We start from the raw sequence: 19,638 nt of genomic DNA, 5'->3' as shown, positions 1-19,638 counted from the left end.
CGTTTATCCAGGCCTCCAGTCCGGGGGGGTTTCGCTTCCTTCCACATAAGTAAAATCCTACGCCGGGCTACTAGGGACGCAAAGGCCACAACATCGGCCTCTTTCGCCTCCTGCACTCCCGGCTCATCCGCTACTCTAAATATAGCTAACCCCCAGCCTGGCTTGACCCGGACCTTCACCACCTTCGAGGTCACTCCCGTCACTCCCCTCCAATACCCCTCCAGTGCCGGACAGAACCAAAACATATGTGTGTGGTTCGCCGGGCTTCCCCCGCACCTCCCGCACTTGTCCTCCGCTCCGAAGAACCTGCTCAACCTTGCTCCCGTTATGCACCTTAAATTGGATCAGGCTAAGCCTGGCACACGAGGAATTTACCCTGCTTAGGGCATGAGCCCACAAACCCTCCTCAATCTCCTCCCCGAGCTCTTCTTCCCATTTTCCCTTCAATTCGCCCACCAGCTCCTCCACATCGTCTCTCATCTCCCGGTATATCTCTGACACTTTGCCCTCCCCGACCCACACCCCGGAAGGCACCCTGTCCTGGATCCCTTGTGTCGGAAGCAGCGGAAATTCCCTCACCAGTTGTCTCGTGAACGCTCTCACCTGCATATATCTAAAGAAATTTCCCCGGGGCAGCTAATACTTTTCCTCAAGCGCTCCCAAGCTCGCAAACGTCCCATCTATAAATAAATCTCCCACTCTCCTGATTCCTGCCCGGTGCCAGCTCTGGAATCCTCCGTCCAGCCTCCCTGGGGCAAACCTATATGGAGTCAGTAGTTAATGAACAGAGTTTGTGGCAATGACTTTGGTCTTCCCAATATTTGTTAGGAGGAAATGACTGATCTGGTTGTTAATAGCAGTCGATAATTTAGAGATAGTGAAAAGAGATGATGGTGAGGTAGACCTGGCTGTCATCAGTGTACACGTGAAAACTAACACTGTTTTCTGATGTTGCCACATGTAGATGAGGAGTAGGCGAGGGACAAGGGTAAGTATTTGGGGCATACCAGAGGTAATTGCAGGAGCAGGAAGGGAAGCCACTGCAAGTGATTCTCTGGCTATGATTGGTTCAGAATGGAACCAGGGGAGAGCAGCCCCACCCAGCTGGACAGCAATGGAGAGGTGTTGGAGGAGGATGATGTGGTCGACTGTGTAAGAGGTAACAGACAGGCCTAGGACAAGGAAGGAAGGGTTATCCTTGTCACAGTCACATAGAATGTCCCTTGTGACTTTAAGAGCTGTTTCAGTACTGTCACTAGGGCAGAAACCGAATATTAGGCAGGAATTGAAGAATCTAGATTGGGGCGGATGTTTTGAGGGTAAATCAACATAAAAGTTGGTGGAATTGCAGATAGCGATGAGGACTGTCAGAGGATTCAGCAGGATATAGATCGGTTAGACGGCAACATGGTCAGCATAGGCTTAGGGGGCCGAAGGGCCTGTTCCTGTGCTGTACTTTTCTTTGATGTGGAGATGCCGGCATTGGACTGGGGTGAGCACAGTAAGAAGTCTTACAACACCAGGTTAAAGTCCAACAGGTTTGTTTCAAATCACTAGTCTTTCGGAGCACTGCTCCTTCCTCGGGTGAATGAAGAGGTAGGTTCCAGAAACACATGTATAGACAAAGTCAAAGATGCAAGACAATGCTTTGAATGCGAGCATTTGCATGCGAGCATTTGCAGGTTATCAAGTCTTTACAGATCCAGAGATAGGGGTAACCCCAGGTTAAAGAGGTGTGAATTGTCTCAAACCAGGACAGTTGGTAGGATTTTGCAAGGCTAGGCCAGATGGTGGGGGATGAATGTAATGCGACATGAATCCAAGGTCCCGGTTGAGGCCGCACACCTTGAGACAATTTACCCCTCTCTCTGGATCTGTGAAGACTTAATAACCTGCAAATGCTCGCATTCAAAGCATTGTCTTGCATCTTTGACTTTGTCTATATCATATCATAGAATTTACAGTGCAGAAGGAGGCCATTCAGCCCATCAAGTCTGCACCGGCTCTTGGAAAGAGCACCCTACCCAAGGCCGACTGTTTTTTATATATATATATATATATACATATATATAATTTATATATATAATATATTATACATATATATATATATATATATAAATTAATTATATGTTTCTGGAACCTACCTCTTCATTCACCTGAGGAAGGAGCAGTGGTCCGAAAGCTAGTGTTTGAAACAAACCTGTTGGACTTTAACCTGGTGTTGTAAGACTTCTTACTGTAATTTTCATTGTTCTAATTTGAGCATGGTGTTCCGGGAAAGATGGACACTGATCTGTGAGGTGGCAGCATATTCCAGAACTTGAAGAATATAAGATCATACTAATTAGGAGCAGGAAGCTATGTGGCTGCTCGAGCCTGTTTCACTATTCAATAAGATCGTGGCTGATCTGAAGGTGGCCGTATCCGTCTACACCCCATAACCTTTCACTCCCCAAAATCTATTACTCAGCCGTGAATATATTCAGTGGCGCTGTTCTCTGGGTTATAATACCAAATTTAACCCTGTGAGAGAAGAAACTCTTCATCCCTGTATTAAATGGGCGACCCCTTATTTTGAAACTTGTGGCCCCTGTCCTAGATTCCCCCATGAGGTGAAACATCCCAATAGCATTCATCATGTCAACCCCTCCATGGTCACTCCTCATTCTTCCAAACTCCAATAGGTATAGGCTCAACGTGCTCAACCATTCCTCATAAGACAATCCCTTCATCTCCGGAATCAACCTAATGAACCTTCACTGAATTGCCACCAATGCAAGTCTATCTCCCAAATAAGGAAGCCAAAACTGTACCCAGTACTCCAGGGTGTGGTGTTGCCAATACCCGGTACAGTTGCAGCAAGACTTTTATACTTGCAATGAAGACCAACACTCCACATACCTTCCTAATTACTTGCTGAACCTGCATGCTAACCTTTATGTAATTCAAGTGCAAGAACACCCAGATCCCCCTGTACAACAGCAATCTGCAGTCTCCATTTCAATAATATTCTGCTTTTCTATTCTTCCTGCCAAAGTGGACAACTTCTCATTTTCCCACATTATATTCCATCTACCAAATCTCCCCCCTCCTCCTCTTCTCTCTCCCCCCCCCCCCCCCCCCCCCCCCAAAAACCTATTGCTATCCCTTTGCAGACTGTCCTCACAACTTGCTTTCTTACCTATCTTTGTGTTGTCAGCAAATTTATCTACAGTACATTTGGCTCCTTCATCGGAGTCATTAATCTGGAACGTGGGCTCCAATACTGACCCCTGTTTGTTACACTTTGTCAAGCTGCAAATATCCCATTTATCTCAATTCTATTTCCTGTCCGTTAGTCAACCCTCTATCCATATACATAATATGGATAGCTAATATATCACCCTCAACACCATGTGCAGTTAGCTTTGCTGTGGCACCTTTTTGAATGCCTTTTGGAAATCACATCTCTTGGTTCCCCATTCTTGACTGCTCATTACATTCCCCAAGAACTCTAATAAATTTGTCAAACATTATTTCCTTTTTATTAAAAATGGAGCAGAAAGAGTTGGAAATGGTAGTTTGCCAGGATGGAGGGATCATGGGTTTTTGTTTGGGATCGGTGATGACATCTCAGCTAGATGAAATGATCACAACAGTTGGTAAAATACTTCCATCCAGTGTTTCAAACTTTCAGAACTAAGGATTTCCCTGAAGGTTAGTGCTGTATCTAACAGTTAGTTGTCCAGGAAAGCCCTGGGAACTGCTGCTTGTCATCCCATTATTTAGATTAAACCCCTGGATGCGGAGCCAGCAAGTCCAAGGTGCGACAAGCCTCCAAATTCACTGTCTCTCCCAAATAAAGATTCACTCACACTTTACACATGGATACTGACAGACCTCCCCGAGTTGTTCTAAATGATGAGGGTCAGCAAGCTGTTTCATTGGACTACAGAGACATAGAACATTGAACATTACAGAGCAGTATAGGCCCTTCGGCCCTCGATGTTGCGCCGACCTGTGAAACCACTCTAAAGCCCATCTACACTATTCCCTTATCGTCCATATGTCTGTCCAATGACCATTTGAATGCCCTTAGTGTTGGCGAGTCCATTACTTTTGCAGGCAGGGCATTCCACACCCTTACTACTCTCTGAGTGAAGAACCTACCTCTGACCTCTGTCCTATATCTATCTCCCCTCAATTTGAAGCTATGTCCCCTCGTGCTAGACATCACCATCCGAGGAAGAAGGCTCTCACTGTCCACCCTATCGAATCCTCTGATCATCTTGTATGCCTCAATTAAGTCACCTCTTAACCTTCTCTCTAATGAAAACAGCCTCAAGTCCCTCAGTCTTTCCTCATAAGATCTTCCCACAATCTTACAGTCTGACAGAGTGCACAGGCTTTTGCAGAGTTTAATTCACAGTAACTTGCACCTGCTAGTTTCTGCCTGTCTTGGCTGAGTTTCCCTTCAGCCTTTGCTGTTCTCCATTTTAAATCAGGACTTGGCCAACCCAGGTGGCTACAGTACACAGGTCACTGACTTTGTAATAATCTTTCTAAGTGTCATAAGTAGGCTTGCATTAACACTGCAATGAAGTTACTGTGAAAATCCCCGTGTCGCCACATTCTGGCACCTGTTCGGGTACACGGGAAGAATTCAGAATGTCCAATTCACCTAACAGCACGTCTTTTGGGACTTGTGGGAGGAAACTCCGGAGCACCCGGAGAAAACCCACGCAGAGAATGTGCACTCTGCACAGACAGTGACCCAAGTGGGAATCGAACCCAGGTCCCTGGTGCTGTGAAGCAACAGTGCTAACCACTGAGCTGCCGTGTTTTTGCACCACTAGACTATGGATGTGTTCTCCCTCTTCCCATATTGTTTTCGTCTTCACATTGTCTCCTTTTATTTTTTTCACTGCCTCTGATAAAATCTTTATGATCTGAAGAAAGGCTGTTTAATCATGGGCCAGGGCATGAAATAACTGTGATCAGTCCCTGGGGGAATCTCTCAGTTGGGTATTAGGTTACTTGTACATAACGTGGGGGATAAACCAGGCAGATTTTATTTGCAGTGAGTGGGCTGCCACCTGCTGCTCTCCTGGGTAGTCTCAGTCACTGCCATCCTGTGCCAAGCTGTTCTCCAGTTGCTCATCTGTTTATTTTCCCAGTGGCTGGTGGCAGTAACTCAGGAGCTGTTTGTAAACAGAGCAGACCAGCAATTTAAATTACATATTGACTGGAGGTTTGAAGAACCTGTTTTATTTTGTTGGGTTGCAATTACATATTGACTGGAGGTTTGAAGAACCTGTTTTATTTTGTTGGGTTGCCAGTTTATTTCTAGGATAAGGAAGACAATTAAATAGCAGGAATGCTGGAAGCTGTCTGGTAACAGCACTGGGATAAAAGCAGCTTTCTGATGTATTGTGTGATCCCAGTTTCAAACTGAATTGAAGGGAACACATTTTTTTTCTTTCATGGGATGTGGGTGTCGCTGGCTAGGCCAGTATTTATTACCCAATCCTAATTGCCCTCTAGAAGGTGGTGGTGAGCTGCCTTCTTGAACCGATGTAGTCCATGAGGTGTAGGCCCATCCATAGTGGTGTTTGGGAGGGAGTTCCAGGGCTTTGCCCCAGCGGCAGTGAAGGAACGGCCGATACATTTCCAAGTCAAGATGGTGAGTGACTTGGTGGAACTTCCAGGTAGTGATGTTCCCATGTGCCAACTGCCCGTTGCCTTCTAGATGGGTAGAGTTCCTGGGTTTGGAAGGTGCTGCCATAGAAGCCTCGGTGAGTTCTTGCGTACCTTGTAGATGATTCACATGGCTGCTACTGTTCACCGGTGGTGGAGGGAGTGAATGTTTGTGGGTAGATTGCCAATCATGCAGGGCTGCTTTGTTCTGGATGGTGTTGAGCTTGAATGTTGTTGGAGCTGCATTCATCCAGTCAGGCAAGTGGAGAGTCTTCCATTACACTCCTGACTTGTGCCTTATAGATTGTGGACAGCTTTGGGGAGTCAGGAGGTGAGTTACTCACCGCAGGATTCCTCGCCTCTTAAGGCAGCTCAGCTGCACACTGAGGATTAATATCCAAGCTACAGTTTGAATAATCTTGCAACTTTTCTAAGGAGTTTATACATTTTTTCTTTGTTATCTTTGTGTTTCTGGTTTCCTTTGTTTGTGGTTAGTCAGAAGTAGTTCTATTTTGAGTATGGTGCTGGTATAAAAAGCTCGTAGGTCAATACCGAGCTTGCCTGGTTCTGGTGCTGCAGTAGACACTCACCCACTAATTGCTAAAATTTATCATGATTTCTGTGATGCTGTGCACCCCAAGACACATTTGTTTTTTTATTCATGGGATGTGGGCGTCGCTGGCCAGGCCATCATTTATTGCCCATCCTAAATTGCTCTCGAGATGGTGGTGATGAGCTGCCTTCTTGGACTGCTGCAGTCCCTGAGGTGTAGGCACACCCACACGCGGTTAGGGAGGGAATTCAGGACTTTGACCCAGTAACAGTGCAGAAACGTCAATATATTTCCAAGTCAGGGTGGTGAGTGACTAGATGGTAGTGGTCATGGATTTGGAAGATGCTGTCGAAGAAACCTTGGTAAGTTCTTGCAGTGCATCTTGTAGATGGTACACACGGCTGCGACTGTGCACTGGTGGTGGTAGAAGGATTGAATGGTTGGGATGCCAATCAAACAGGCAACTTTGACCTGGATGGTGTCAAGGTTCTTCTGTTGTTGGAGCTGCCAGGAGGTTCACCCAGGGACTGATCACAGTTATTTCATGCCCTGGCCCATGATTAAACAGCCTTTCTTCAGATCGTCCAGGTAAGTAGAGCATATTCCAATGCACTCCTGACCTGTGCATTGTAGATGGTTAATGGGTTAACCTCCAGGATGTTGATAGTGGGGGATTCAGTGACGGGAATGCCATTGAATGTTCAGTGGCAATGGTTAGATTCTCTCTTGTTGGAGAAGATTTAGAGAGGTGCATGGTGGCACAATGGTTAGCACTGCTGCCTCAAAGTGCCAGGGACCCAGGTTCAATTCCAGCCTTGCGCGTGATTGCACGTTCTCCTGTGTCTGCGTGGGTATCCTCCAGGTGCTCAGGTTTTCTCCCACAGGCCAAAGATATGCAGGTTAATTGAATTGGCCATGCTAAATTGCCTTTAGTGCCCAAAAGGTTAGGTGGGGTGACTGGGTTAAAGGGATAGGGTGGAGGTGTAGGCTTAAATAGGGTGCTCTTTCTCAGGGCCGGAGAAGACTCGATGGGCCGAATAGCCTCCTTCACTGTAAATTCGATGACTCCTTCTGCACTATAGGGATTCTATGATCATTGCCTGGCACTTGTGTGACATGAGCATTACATAACTGAACTGACTGGGAGAAAGGTGATAGGTATACAAACCATGTTGGAATAGTTTTTTTAAAAAAATGTAGTTTATTCCAAACTTCTACAAAACAAACAGTTTGAGGAACAAAACTCCCCAGCACACAACTATACAGTTTGCACAAATATTTCCCTTTTTCACCCCCACACCCCACCACCACCACCACCACGAACAGCACCTCAAACACGGCTGCAAACACCCCCCACCTTGCCTCGAAGCACTCCGCTGAACCTCTTAATTCGTACTTGAACTTTTCCAGCCGAAGAAAGTCACCCAGCCAGGCTGCTACCCCTAGTGGCGTTGCCGACCGCCACTTCCGGGCAATCGAGAGGCGAAGGCCGCAGCGTTGCCCCGTGGCTTAAACCGTGGCTCTCGCAAAGCGGCGCCAGCACTGACATCCCTTCTGCCTTGAAATGCCTCCTCAGCTGGTTCTAGACCTTTACTGTGGACTGCACCACAGGCCCTCTGCTTTTTCCTTTGCAGCATTGGCAATGCCACCGTCACCATAGCCCTCAAGCTGGACCCCCTAAGGATTCTTCCTCCATCCTAACCCATTCTGTCCCCTCTCCTTCCCACACTACCTCATCTTCTCCACGTTCCCCGCCCAGTAATAATGTAGCAGGTCTGGCAACGCCAACTCTCCCTTCTGCCTCTACCTCTGTAGCAGGGTCCTCTGAACCCGTGGCACCTTCGCTGCCCATACAAAGTCCGAGATGATCATATCCTATCCAGTTTTCGAACGAAGGCCTTCGGTACAAAGATCTGAAGTGTCTGGAATATGAGCAGGAACCTCGGCAGAATGTTCATCTTCACCACTTGGACTCTCCCTCCCAGAGTCAGGTGCAGCGTATCCCACCTCTTCAGATCCTCCCTAACCTCCTCCACCAGCTTTGCTATATTCCATTTGTGTAGCATCGCCCATTCCTTCGCTACCTGAATTCCCAGGTATCGAACCTGTCTCTGGCCACCTTAAATGACAACCCCCCTAAACTGGCACGCCGACCCAACTCATTCACCGGGAACATTTAGCTTTTCCCTACATTTTACTTGTATCTCGAGAACGCCCCAAACTCCCCCAACAGGGCCATGATCCTCTCCATGCTCTCCAGCGGGTCAGAAACATAAAATAGTAGGTCATCCACGTATAGCGACACCCGATGCTCCCTTCATCCGCTCGTAATCTCTTGCCACTTTGCCGACCCCTAAAGAGCCATTGCCAGAGGCTCTATAGCTAGTACAGACAGCAGCGGCGACAGCGGGCACCTCTGCCTTGTTCCCCTGTGCAGTTCAAAGTTCCGTGAACCCATGTCATTGGCCCGCACACTCGCCATCAATGCCACATATAACAGGCCACGAACTTCGGCCCAAACCCGAACCTTCCCAGGACCTCAAAAAGGTACCGCCACTCCACCCGGTCAAATGCCTTCTCCGCATCCATGGACACCACTACCTCTGGTACCTTGGCGCTCGACGGTATCATGATCACGTTTAACGGCCTCCTTACAATACTGGAAAACGGCCTACCCTTACGAAACATGTTTAGTCCTCCGCAGCAACCCTGGGGCACAAGTTTCCATCCTTCCCTAACCCAGTTTAGCCAGCACTTCTGTACTTAACAGCGATTATGGGTCTATACGACCCACATTCCAACGGGTCCTTCCCTTTCTTTGGTATCAATGTGATCATTGTCTGTGTCATCGTCTCCGGCAGATCTCCAAAGCCTCATTAAACACACCAAGAGATGCGCTGCCAGGTCCGTCGCAAACTCCTTCTAGAATTCAAGCAGGTGACCATCGGACCCTGGGGCCTTCCATGACTTCATACCTCTTATACTGTCCAATACCTCCCTCGGCGCCAGGGGCTCCGCCAGCGCCTGCCCCTTCTCTTCCAACTGTGGAAACTCTAGTTCGTCTAAGAACCGTTCCATGTCCCCCTCTTCACCCCTGGGTCCACCCTGCACATCTCCTTATAGTATCCCTAAACACCTCGTTTATCTTCCCCGGTCCCAGTCCGCATTGTCAATATTTCCATGGACACGGCCTGCCTCCATAGTTGATGCGCTAACATTTGACTCGCCTTCTTCCCGTATTCCTCCTGCATTTCTCTTGCACTGCATAGCTGTCCTACCGCCCTCCCCATTGTCTACCAATCAAATTGCCCCTGTATTTTTTTCCTCCTCGCCAGTCCCTCCGTGGTGGGCACCCTCAAGTCCTCCCTATCTACCTCCACTATCCCGTTCGTTAGCCATTCATATTTCTCCCTCCTTTTCCTATCCGCATGTGCCTTGAAGACGATAATCTCCCCTTGGACCACCGCTTTTCGTGCTTCCCAAAATGTGGCCACCGACACCTCCCCGTTTTGGTTCAATTCTACATAATCTTTAATATCATAGAATTTACAGTGCAGAAGGAGGCCACTCGGCCCTTCGAGTCTGCACTGGCTCTTGGAAAGAGCACCCTACCCAAGATCAACACCTCCACCCCATCCCCATAATCCAGTAACCCCACCCAACACCAAGGGCAATTTTGGCCACTAAGGGCAATTTATCATGGCCAATCCACCTAACCTGCACATCTTTGGACTGTGGGAGGAAATCGGAGCACCCGGAGGAAACCCACGCACACACGGGGAGAATGTGCAGACTCCGCACAGACAGTGACCCAAGCTGGAATCGAACCTGGGACCCTGGAGCTGTGAAGTAATTGTGCTAACCACCATGCTACCGTGCTGCCCTTATAGTATCCCTAAACACCTCGTTTATCAACCTGCACTTTGTCACAAATGGCCTCCTTTAGCACTGTACATTCTGTGATTCTATGAACTCTCTATCTGCTAACATCCCCGAATCGAGCCTCCATCCCCGCCTCAGCTCCCATCCCGATCTAAGCTGAATCTCCAGCCAGTGGAACGCATGGTTTGAGCTTCCTATCCCTGCGTGTTCTGTCCCCTCCACCTCAACCTAAACCGCCCGCTCGCCACAAAAAAGATGATTCTTGAATACACCCGATATACATGTAAGAAAAAGGAATACTCATAGGAATCATAGAATTGTAGCATTTACAGTGCCGAAGGAGGCCATTCGGCCCATTGAGTCTGCACCCGCCCTTGGAAAGAGCACCCTACTTAAATCCAGGCTTCCACCCTATGCCCATAATCCAGTAACCCCACCTAACCTTTTGGACACGGGGCAATTTAGCGTCGCCAATCCACCTAACCTGCACATCTTTGGACGGTGGGAGGAAACCGGAGCACCCGGAGGAAACCCATGCAGACACTGGGAGAAAGTGCAAACTCCGCACAGACAATCACCTGAGGCCGGAATTGAACCTGGACCCTGGAGCTGTGTGCATCAGTGCTCACCACTATGCCACCGAACCTCCCTTCCCTCTGGGTTCTTGAAGTGCCATAGGTCCACCATACCCATCTTTTCCATAAACCTGCCCAGCTACTTTGCCAAACGAATCCTACCCATTGACCTGGGGCTCGGTCTATCTACCCGCGGCTGTAGGACACAATTAAAGTCTCCTCCCATAATCAGCTGGTGGTGGCCAAGTCCAATATCACTGCCAGCAAACCTCATAAAACCGACATCGTCCCAAATCGGTGCATACACATTCACCAGTACCACTGCCGTCCCTTCTAATATCCCACTTACAATCACATATCTCCCACCCGGGTCCCTTGCTTACTTCACATTCACAAACCCCAATTTCTTACTCATTAAAATTGCCACATCTGTCGACTTTGATTCAAACCCCGAATGGAAAACCTGACCCACACACCCCTTCCATAGCCTATATATTTGTTTCTATAAATATATAAAACTAAAAAGAGTGGCTAAGGTAAATATTGGTCCTTTAGAGGATGAGAAGGGAGATTTAAGAATGGGAGATGAGGAAATGGCTGAGGAACTGAACAGGTTTTTTGGGTCGGTCTTCACAGTGGAAGACACAAATAACATGCCAGTGACTGATGGAAATGAGGCTATGACAGGTGAGGACCTTGAGAGGATTGTTATCACCAAGGAGGTAGTGATGGGCAAGCTAATGGGGCTAAAGGTAGACAAGTCTCCTGGCCCTGATGGAATGCATCCCAGAGTGCTAAAAGAGATGGCTAGGGAAATTGCAAATGCACTAGTGATAATTTACCAAAATTCACTAGACTCCGGGGTGGTCCCGGTGGATTGGAAATTAGCAAACGTGACACCACTTTAAAAAAGGAGGTAGGCAGAAAGCGGGTAATTATAGGCCAGTGAGCTTAACTTTGGTAGTAGGGAAGATGCTGGAATCTATCATCCAGGAAGAAATAGCAAGGCATCTGGATGGAAATTGTCCCATTGGGCAGACGCAGCATGGGTTCATAAAGGGCGGGTCATGCCTAACTAATTAAGTGGAATTTTTCTGAGGACATTACCAGTGCGGTAGATAACGGGGAGCCAATGGATGTGGTATATCTGGATTTCCAGAAAGCCTTTGACAAGGTGCCACACAAAAGGTTGCTGCATAAGATAAAGATGCATGGCATTAAGGGGAAAGTAGTAGCATGGATAGAGGATTGGTTAATTAATAGAAAGCAAAGAGTGGGGATTAATGGGTGTTTCTCTGGTTGGCAATCAGTAGCTAGCGGTGTCCCTCAGGGATCAGTGTTGGGCCCACAATTATTCACAATTTACATAGATGATTTGGAGTTGGGGACCAAGGGCAATGTGTCCAAGTTTGCAGACGACACTAAGGTGAGTGGTAAAGCAAAAAGTGCAGAGGATACTGGAAGTCTGCAGAGGGATTTGGATAGGCTAAGTGAATGGGCTAGGGTCTGGCAGATGGAATACAATGTTGACAAATGTGAGGTTATCCATTTTTGTAGGAATAACAGCAAACGGGATTATTATTTAAATGATAAAATATTTAAAAATGCTGCTGTGCAGAGAGACCTGGGTGTGCTAGTGCATGAGTTGCAAAAAGTTGGTTTACAGGTGCAACAGGTGATTAAGAAGGCGAATGGAATTTTGTCCTTCATTGCTAGAGGGATGGAGTTTAAGACTAGGGAGGTTATGCTGCAATTGTATAAGGTGTTAGTGAGGCCACACCTGGAGTATTGTATTCAATTTTGGTCTCCTTACTTGAGAAAGGACGTACTGGCACTGGAGGGTGTGCAGAGGAGATTCACTAGGTTAATCCCAGAGCTGAAGGGGTTGGATTACGAGGAGAGGTTGAGTAGATTGGGCTGTACTCGTTGGGAATTTAGAAGGATGAGGGGGGATCTTATAGAAACATATAAAATTATGAAGAGAATAGATAGGATAGATGCGGGCACGTTGTTTCCACTGGCGGGTGAAAGCAGAACTAGGGGGCATAGCCTCAAAATAAGGGGAAGTAGATTTAGGACTGAGTTTAGGAGGGCTTCACCCGAAGGGTTGTGAATCTATGGAATTCCTTGCCCAGTGAAGCAGTTGAGGCTCCTTCATTAAATGTTTTTAAGATAAAGATAGATAGTTTTTTGAAGAATAAAGGGATTAAGGGTTATGGTGTTCAGGCCTGAAAGTGGAGCTGAGTCCACAAAAGATCAGCCATGATATCATTAAATTGTGGAGCAGGCTCGAGGGGCCAGATGGCCTACTCCTGCTCCTAGTTCTTATGTTCTAACCTGGTCCTTCACGCAGCGGTGTGTCTCCTGCAGAAAGACCGCTTTTAAACTCCTTGAGTGCGCAAAACCCAAGATCTGTTCACCGGTGCAGTGAGCCCTCGCATGTTCCATGTTATCAGCCTTACCGGGGACTTGCGCCTCCACTCCCCTCTACTGTCCACCATCCTCCCCTTTTGGCTCGCCCCCGTTAATTTCACCCTGTACCTGGCCCATCAAAGATGGCCCCTTTCTCAGCCCCTGACCATGTTTCTTCTCCAACCTCCCCGTGTCACATCACACCCCCCATGGCCACCTCTCTCTGCCTTCCCCCTCACCTCGCTTCCATTCACAAGCATTACCTCCCAGCATGGCAACTCTTGCCCAGAGGCTCCTCCTACTGACCCCCCTCCCCATCATCTGTGTTTCCTTTGAAGAAGGCTCCCAGTTGGCCTCCCCCTCCCCCACATCTCAAACCACAGGTCACCTCTCCCAAATACAAACAAGAAGACAAAGCAGAGCCACAGGCAGCAGGAGGGGGTGGGGACAGGCGGCCCCAAACAAACTTTTCATGCCTGCTGCCCTTTGTTGACCCAATAGAAAAAAGCCTCCATATCAGAGGAAAAGAACCCTCCCCGCAACCCCCACTCTACCGTTATTCTCAATTACTTCAAAGTGCCAGCATCTCAGTCTCCCAAACTTGTTCAGTTCTCTCCCAATTTAGGCTCCTTGATAAAGTCATTGGCTGCTTCTGGGGTCTCGAAGTAGTATTCCCGGCCTTCATAAGCCACCCATAGTTTCGCCGGGTCAAGCACCCCATACCTGACCTGATGTAGCACCGCCGTGGCCCTGTTGAACCCCGCATGCTGTTTTGTCAGCTCAGCTCCAGTGACCAGGTATATTTGGACCTTGTTCCCCTCCCATTCACACTTCTCCCTGGCCCACAGCAGAATTTTCTCTTTCTCTGTGAACTTGTGGAGCCTCACGATCACTACCCGCGGTAGATCTCCTGCTCTATGCTTCTGCCTCAGAGACATGTGCGCTCTGTCCACCTCGAGCCTTATCCAACACCCCCGCCAGCATCCTCGAAACATACCTCATGGCACTTGTACCTTTCACTCCTTCTGGTAGGCCAACTATTCGCAGATTCTGCTATCTCGATCTCTTTTCCTGCTCCTCCACCTTTGCTGTCAACGTCGTGCAAAGTCTACTAAGAGCCCCACCTCCGCCTCCAGTGCCACCACCCGATCGCTGTGGTCCGACATCACCCTCTCAATCTCTCAAATCTGCGACCCCTGAGCCTCCAAGCATTTCTCCACCCTCTCCATCGAGCCCTTCATGGGTGCCACAGTCCCTTCGATGGTCTTCGAGCGATCCTCCTGCATTTCCTTCCTCTGCTGGCGGTAGTCTTCCCTGATGAAGGCCATTGACTTCGATCTGGGGCGTTGCTACTTGCAATAGCCCTTCCCCCTCTGCTGTCCTTCCACTGACAGCTCCGCCACAGGTCTCTTCCAACTCCTTGGCCGGGTCTTTCACCTTCTGCCGGGTTTGGTAACCGGCAGACATACCACTCCCGGGGGGGACTTCTCTGACTTTCAGTTACACTTTTCTGTCGAAATGACACCCAATTTCGGGTCAAAAGCTCTTTCCTGTGCCTTCAAGCAGGAGCTGCCCTGTGTGCGACCACTCACACCATGGCCACCACCGGATGTTCCCATGTTGGAATTGTTTTCGTATATTTTTGAAACTGTATATGCAGACAGTTAGCGTTGGCTTGTTGCATTTACAATAGGAACACTGTGGGTACTGTAAGGTTGTGACATGTGCTGTACCTACCAAATCAGAGCTGCTGAGGATGGCATGGGTACAGATCCATTAACAATACGATGTCACACAATGAAAAATATATTTGCTTGGTTTTTTTTCAGTTATGCAGTAAACTCCAGAGGGCTCCCAAGTTGTCGTTTTTCACTCAAACCCCAGAATTGTACAGTAATTGCAATTGAGTGACATAAATAAGGCAGCCTGGGCAGATTTTTATGCTGAAACTAGTTTTGAGTTGTCAGATGGTTTGAATTAAGCAATTTTAAATTGAGAGTGAACTGTGCATGATGACAGGTAAGAAGCAATAGAAGATCACCGCCACGTGGCTATGACTGTCCCACATCAGTGAATTATGTTGATTGGCTGAATTCTGATTCCATGCAGTGACTTGAACTCCGGTTATTTTTCTCTCTAACAGGTTGGTGACCTTGTGAAAGTGACCAGGATGAATATCAGCGGCCAATGGGAAGGTGAGGTGAATGGCCGGCAAGGACTGTTCCCTTTCACTCACGTGCAGATCATTGATCCCCAAAACCCTGAAGAGAATGAATGACCTAAAGGTCCGGGAACATGTGGTCACCTCCATCTGCCTGTTCATCGCACACGGTATCAGCATCACATCTGGTGCATCGCTTCCAGACTAATGGGGAAACCATCATTTTGCCATGGAACCGCGATTGGATTTTTGAGTATCTGCTTACCTGCTGGAATTTAATGTTTCTGTCTGAGCTCTTCCCACGTACCATTAAAGCTATATGATTACTAACAATAAATGGAGAAAAGGACGGGAGAGAGACAGTCTTGATCTCATTGCCACAATAGACGATGCTTCAGTACAAGTTTGAAGTCAAAGGGATAACCGAGTGTACCCTGGCTGCACCCCTCACACTTGGAACACTTGTTGGATATTCCTCCTGCCTGTGACAGGCATGTAAATGTGGTGATCCCGTGCCAAATTATTGCTTGTGGTATTCAGGGATGCTACTGGGACTAGATTTATCTAGCCTCAATTATTATCTTGGATGCATACTTAATGCAAAGGAGCTGAGTGAATAACTGAGGCATCGGACTGATGAGAATGATTTTAAAATGATTTGGAGTACAGTCTATATAACGTTAGTCTGTGGTGCCATATCCAATATGTAGAGGAGTCACAATTTTTTTTTTGGATACAATCAGATAGATAGCTGTAGAAAACAATCATGAATAAGTCACTTTTACAGTTCTGTAACACCTGTAAAGACTGAGCTTTGAAAGAGGAAACACTCTGGCTAAATGGGAACAGAATTGCTCACACGTGGGAATCTAGATAGATTGCCGTGTGTAGGCTGGCTGAGGCAGAAGAGTCTTGGATAGACTGATGATTCACAGCCGTAGTGGGCTTGGCTGCAGATTAGCTATAAAAGGATTGGCTCGTGGGCTTCTGAGTCCGGAAGGCAGACCCTTTTCCTATGTCTAAACATGGCGATTGTGGGTCAGAATTTGGTGAAAGGCCTTCAGAATATCTGGGATGACAAAATATCTGGCTAATGGGCAGAAATATTTCAATGGAGATATTAGTGCCTTCCCCTTTTGGAAGATTTTTCTAAAAGCAATTTCTTGATCTGCATTTCTGTGATGATGCTCAATGTTGGACAGCTCCCTTGGTAACCTCATATCCAGCAAATACAGTCTACCTGACTTATACCGATATCCAGCTCAAGTCAGATGGTCTTCACCTACTCAATGCGGCCAGAAGGGTTTGTGTGGAGCCAGTGGATGTCAGTTTGATGGGGTGCAGTGCGTTTGAGTCCTTTTTAACCTCTGCCTGTTGGAATGGGCACGCTTGAATACCACACTCTGGTTTCTTGTGCACGTGCTCACTGAGTTAACTTCTTTCATGTTTTCTTTATCTTGATCCTGCACATGCCTGCACCCTCCCATGCCCTCCTGTGCTTCCTCTCTCTCCTTTGCCTGTCGGTGCCGCCTCCCTCTCCTGCCTGTCAGTGCCTCCTCTTCTTGCCGGCAGCGCCTCTCTCTCCCTTGCCTGCTGGTGCCTTCTCTCCCTCACCCGTTGCGGCATCCTCGCTATCACTTCCTTGCTCTCGGCCGCTGGCGCCTCCTTTCTCTTCCCCCTTGCCCGCTAGTGCGCGCGCGCGCGCACACACTCTCTCTTCCCCACTGGAGCCTCCTCTCCTCACCCTCTCTCTTGCCCACTGGAGCCTCCTCGCCCTCTCGCCCACTGGAGCCTCTTCGCCCTCTCTCTTCCCCCTTCCTCACCTACCGGCGCTGCCCCTCTCCTGCCTTGTTTCTCTTTTGCATTGCACACAAAGAGTCAGGATTTGATCCCTCTTCCAAACAAGTCTTTGCAAATTGAAAGCCCTAGGTAATCTGTATTGAAATCAGCTTCCGTTGACAAACTCGTTTTTCGTAATTTAAATGAAGATGTTCAAACCTTGTATGTTTTAATATCTGCACTGACTGCTTTGTTTAATAACCTGGGTGAAAGAATTGTCACCTGCAGTGCAACACTAAATTCAAATACTGTTGACAAGCTGTCACCCCACCGTGTCGATTACTGAAGCTGCTGCAGTCCTTTGAGGTGGTAATCCTGACCCTTTGCTGTGGAAGTGTTACTTCCTCTACAGTGGCAACACCGACGATGCTTGTGGAGTAATTGTACATAAACTGTTTTGCCGGATTGAGCAGAAACACACCATTGATATATCCCCAGAGGTAACGGTGGGGAATTGATCACCTCCATTGCTGCTCATTCCCAGCCAGCATATCACACTGTAGCTTAACCAGGTGGGTGTGCAGTAGATGCCAGTAATGGGCATTTGCAGTTTTATTTCCCCATGAAAAATTGTTATTAATTGGATTTTATCCAGTTGCAGTTGTAACAAGTCCACTTATCTTCTCCCACTTGGTAGCTTGGAGCAGTCCCCATGAAGAGCTATAGGCGAATGTGTGCTAATGTAACTATGTGTGCTAATGGTTGCTTAACAGTGTTGATTTTTCACTGTTTTCACAGTAGACCGTAGTTACTGGTTATTAAAATGAAACCTTGGCATTCCGCATCTTTCTGAAGCTCCCTGCGTATTCTGAACATTGAGGAAATCACCTGGTGTAATGGGGGGAGGGGACCGGATGACTTCCTGAGGTCAGTTCACCATCAAACCAAAGTATGCACCTAGTGCCTAAAATCAAAGTGTTCGCTGCCGTATCAGTGGGCAGGTTGCGATAGATTAGTTATCACTGTCCTGGTTACTTTTTGAAGGAGACTTTTAGAATTCATATTTTCGTAGGGGTGATCATATTGTGGCTTCAGACATTTTAGAACCAACATTTTTATTTGCCTTTCCCTCCACTCTTCACCATGCTGAAGTTCTCAATTAGTCGGACAGATCCTGGGTTGTCAGATTAACCATGACATAGTAGTATTGATCCAGCAGGCTTTTTATTACAGAATCACAGATTCTTTAGATATGCCTCAGTTTTGCTACTCGCTTTGTGCCTTGTTGTTTTTGTTTCCTTTGTCAAACCACTATAGCTCCCTTGGCCTGCCTGCCAAGCTATTACACTGGACTCCTAAAATTCTGTCTGGTTGCCAGAAATGCCTCGTGAGAATGGACGATGTCCTACATTTCCCCCTCGCTCCCCCCATCCCCCGCTCTTCATCTCTTGATGATTCAGTTCCAGTTTGAGTGTTTCCCCTTTCAGGTTATTAGTACCTGGCCTGCTTCTTTTCCTTCTTAGCTTATCAGCTTCCATAATATTGTAACCAGGCTCGTGCACTACAGGAAGGAAATAAAACACATGTCCGCGCCTCTTGTAAGCGTCGCGCAGTGATAAAGCGATGAATCATACTGTGGAGGGTGAGCGTGAATCATACTGTGGAGGGTGAGTGTGTATTCAGCCTGCATCACTTGCCTGCCTTCCCACTGGATTTGTTGCTAATAAAAAATTGTTTACAACACAGCAAATTCACAACAGGTTTTTAATATGTGCTAATAGCTTAAAAAACTATTGAAAATGTCTGTGGCCTCCATGCATGCTAGTTTCTTATTTTTGTAGAAAGCTTTGTGCTGTCTGTTCCAGGAGAATTATTAATGCATTTTGTTTAACATTCTGGGAATGGGAGCTTTTTGCCTGTGTACAGTACAGATTATGTCTAACCCTGATTGAATAAATCTAGTGTTTGGAAATGCAAGTGTCTAGAACTGTAAACTGCTGACAAGCCCCAGTAATCTATAAAATGAATTTTGCTTAAATGGGCTGTTTTGGGTGCTTTTAGTTTGTGTGTTTCAGAGGTTTACCAGTATTTCAGTATTTGCAGGTTTCACTGAGGGGGGTGGCTATGTTGATTAGTTTTCATTTGGGTCAAATATCGAAATGCCCCGTTGTTGAAGCCAATGTTTGTACATTATTAAATAAAATTGACAATTCACATCTTCTCCCCTCCGCAATCTTGAAGCAACAATGTTGAAACTGATGTGGACATTGGGAGAAAGCTAAAAGAGTGAAGGGAAAATACAGTTCGTGTAAAATACACCCAGAACTATTTCATTAGAGCAGCGTGGAGCCAGGAATCAAGGCAGGCCTGCTGGTGGACTCGGTAAGAAAGTTAGCAATTCAGATAGTAGAATGGAAGGCAGTCTGATTATGTTAAAGGAATACTTGCAGCCAAACAACTTGAATTCTGGGTTTATTTTATCTGCAGCCTACCTGTAACCTACGTTTTAGATCAGTGACTAATACTTAATTGCTAATGCGGTTTGAAATCAGCTGTTGAAGTTGAATGTTTCTTGAAACCACAGGCTGCTAAAGATTTCT

General features: G+C 47.2%; 1 protein-coding gene across 1 annotated transcript in view; it reads left to right on the top strand.

Moving 5' to 3' along the window:
* crkl (v-crk avian sarcoma virus CT10 oncogene homolog-like) overlaps window positions 1-19,252 on the top strand; it is a 91,695-nt gene extending 72,443 nt beyond the window's left edge. The window contains exon 2 of the mRNA XM_072499288.1: window positions 15,242-19,252. Coding sequence (XP_072355389.1) covers window positions 15,242-15,376 — 135 coding nt within the window. The 3' untranslated portion in view covers window positions 15,377-19,252. The remainder of the gene's footprint in view (window positions 1-15,241) is intronic.
* The last annotated feature ends 386 nt before the right edge of the window (window positions 19,253-19,638 follow it).

The sequence above is a fragment of the Scyliorhinus torazame genome, chromosome 1, assembly GCF_047496885.1.
Source record: "Scyliorhinus torazame isolate Kashiwa2021f chromosome 1, sScyTor2.1, whole genome shotgun sequence".
Classification (NCBI taxonomy): domain Eukaryota; kingdom Metazoa; phylum Chordata; class Chondrichthyes; order Carcharhiniformes; family Scyliorhinidae; genus Scyliorhinus; species Scyliorhinus torazame.
The sequence above is the reverse complement of the archived record's forward strand: the minus strand, read 5'-3'. Positions and strand labels throughout refer to the sequence as shown.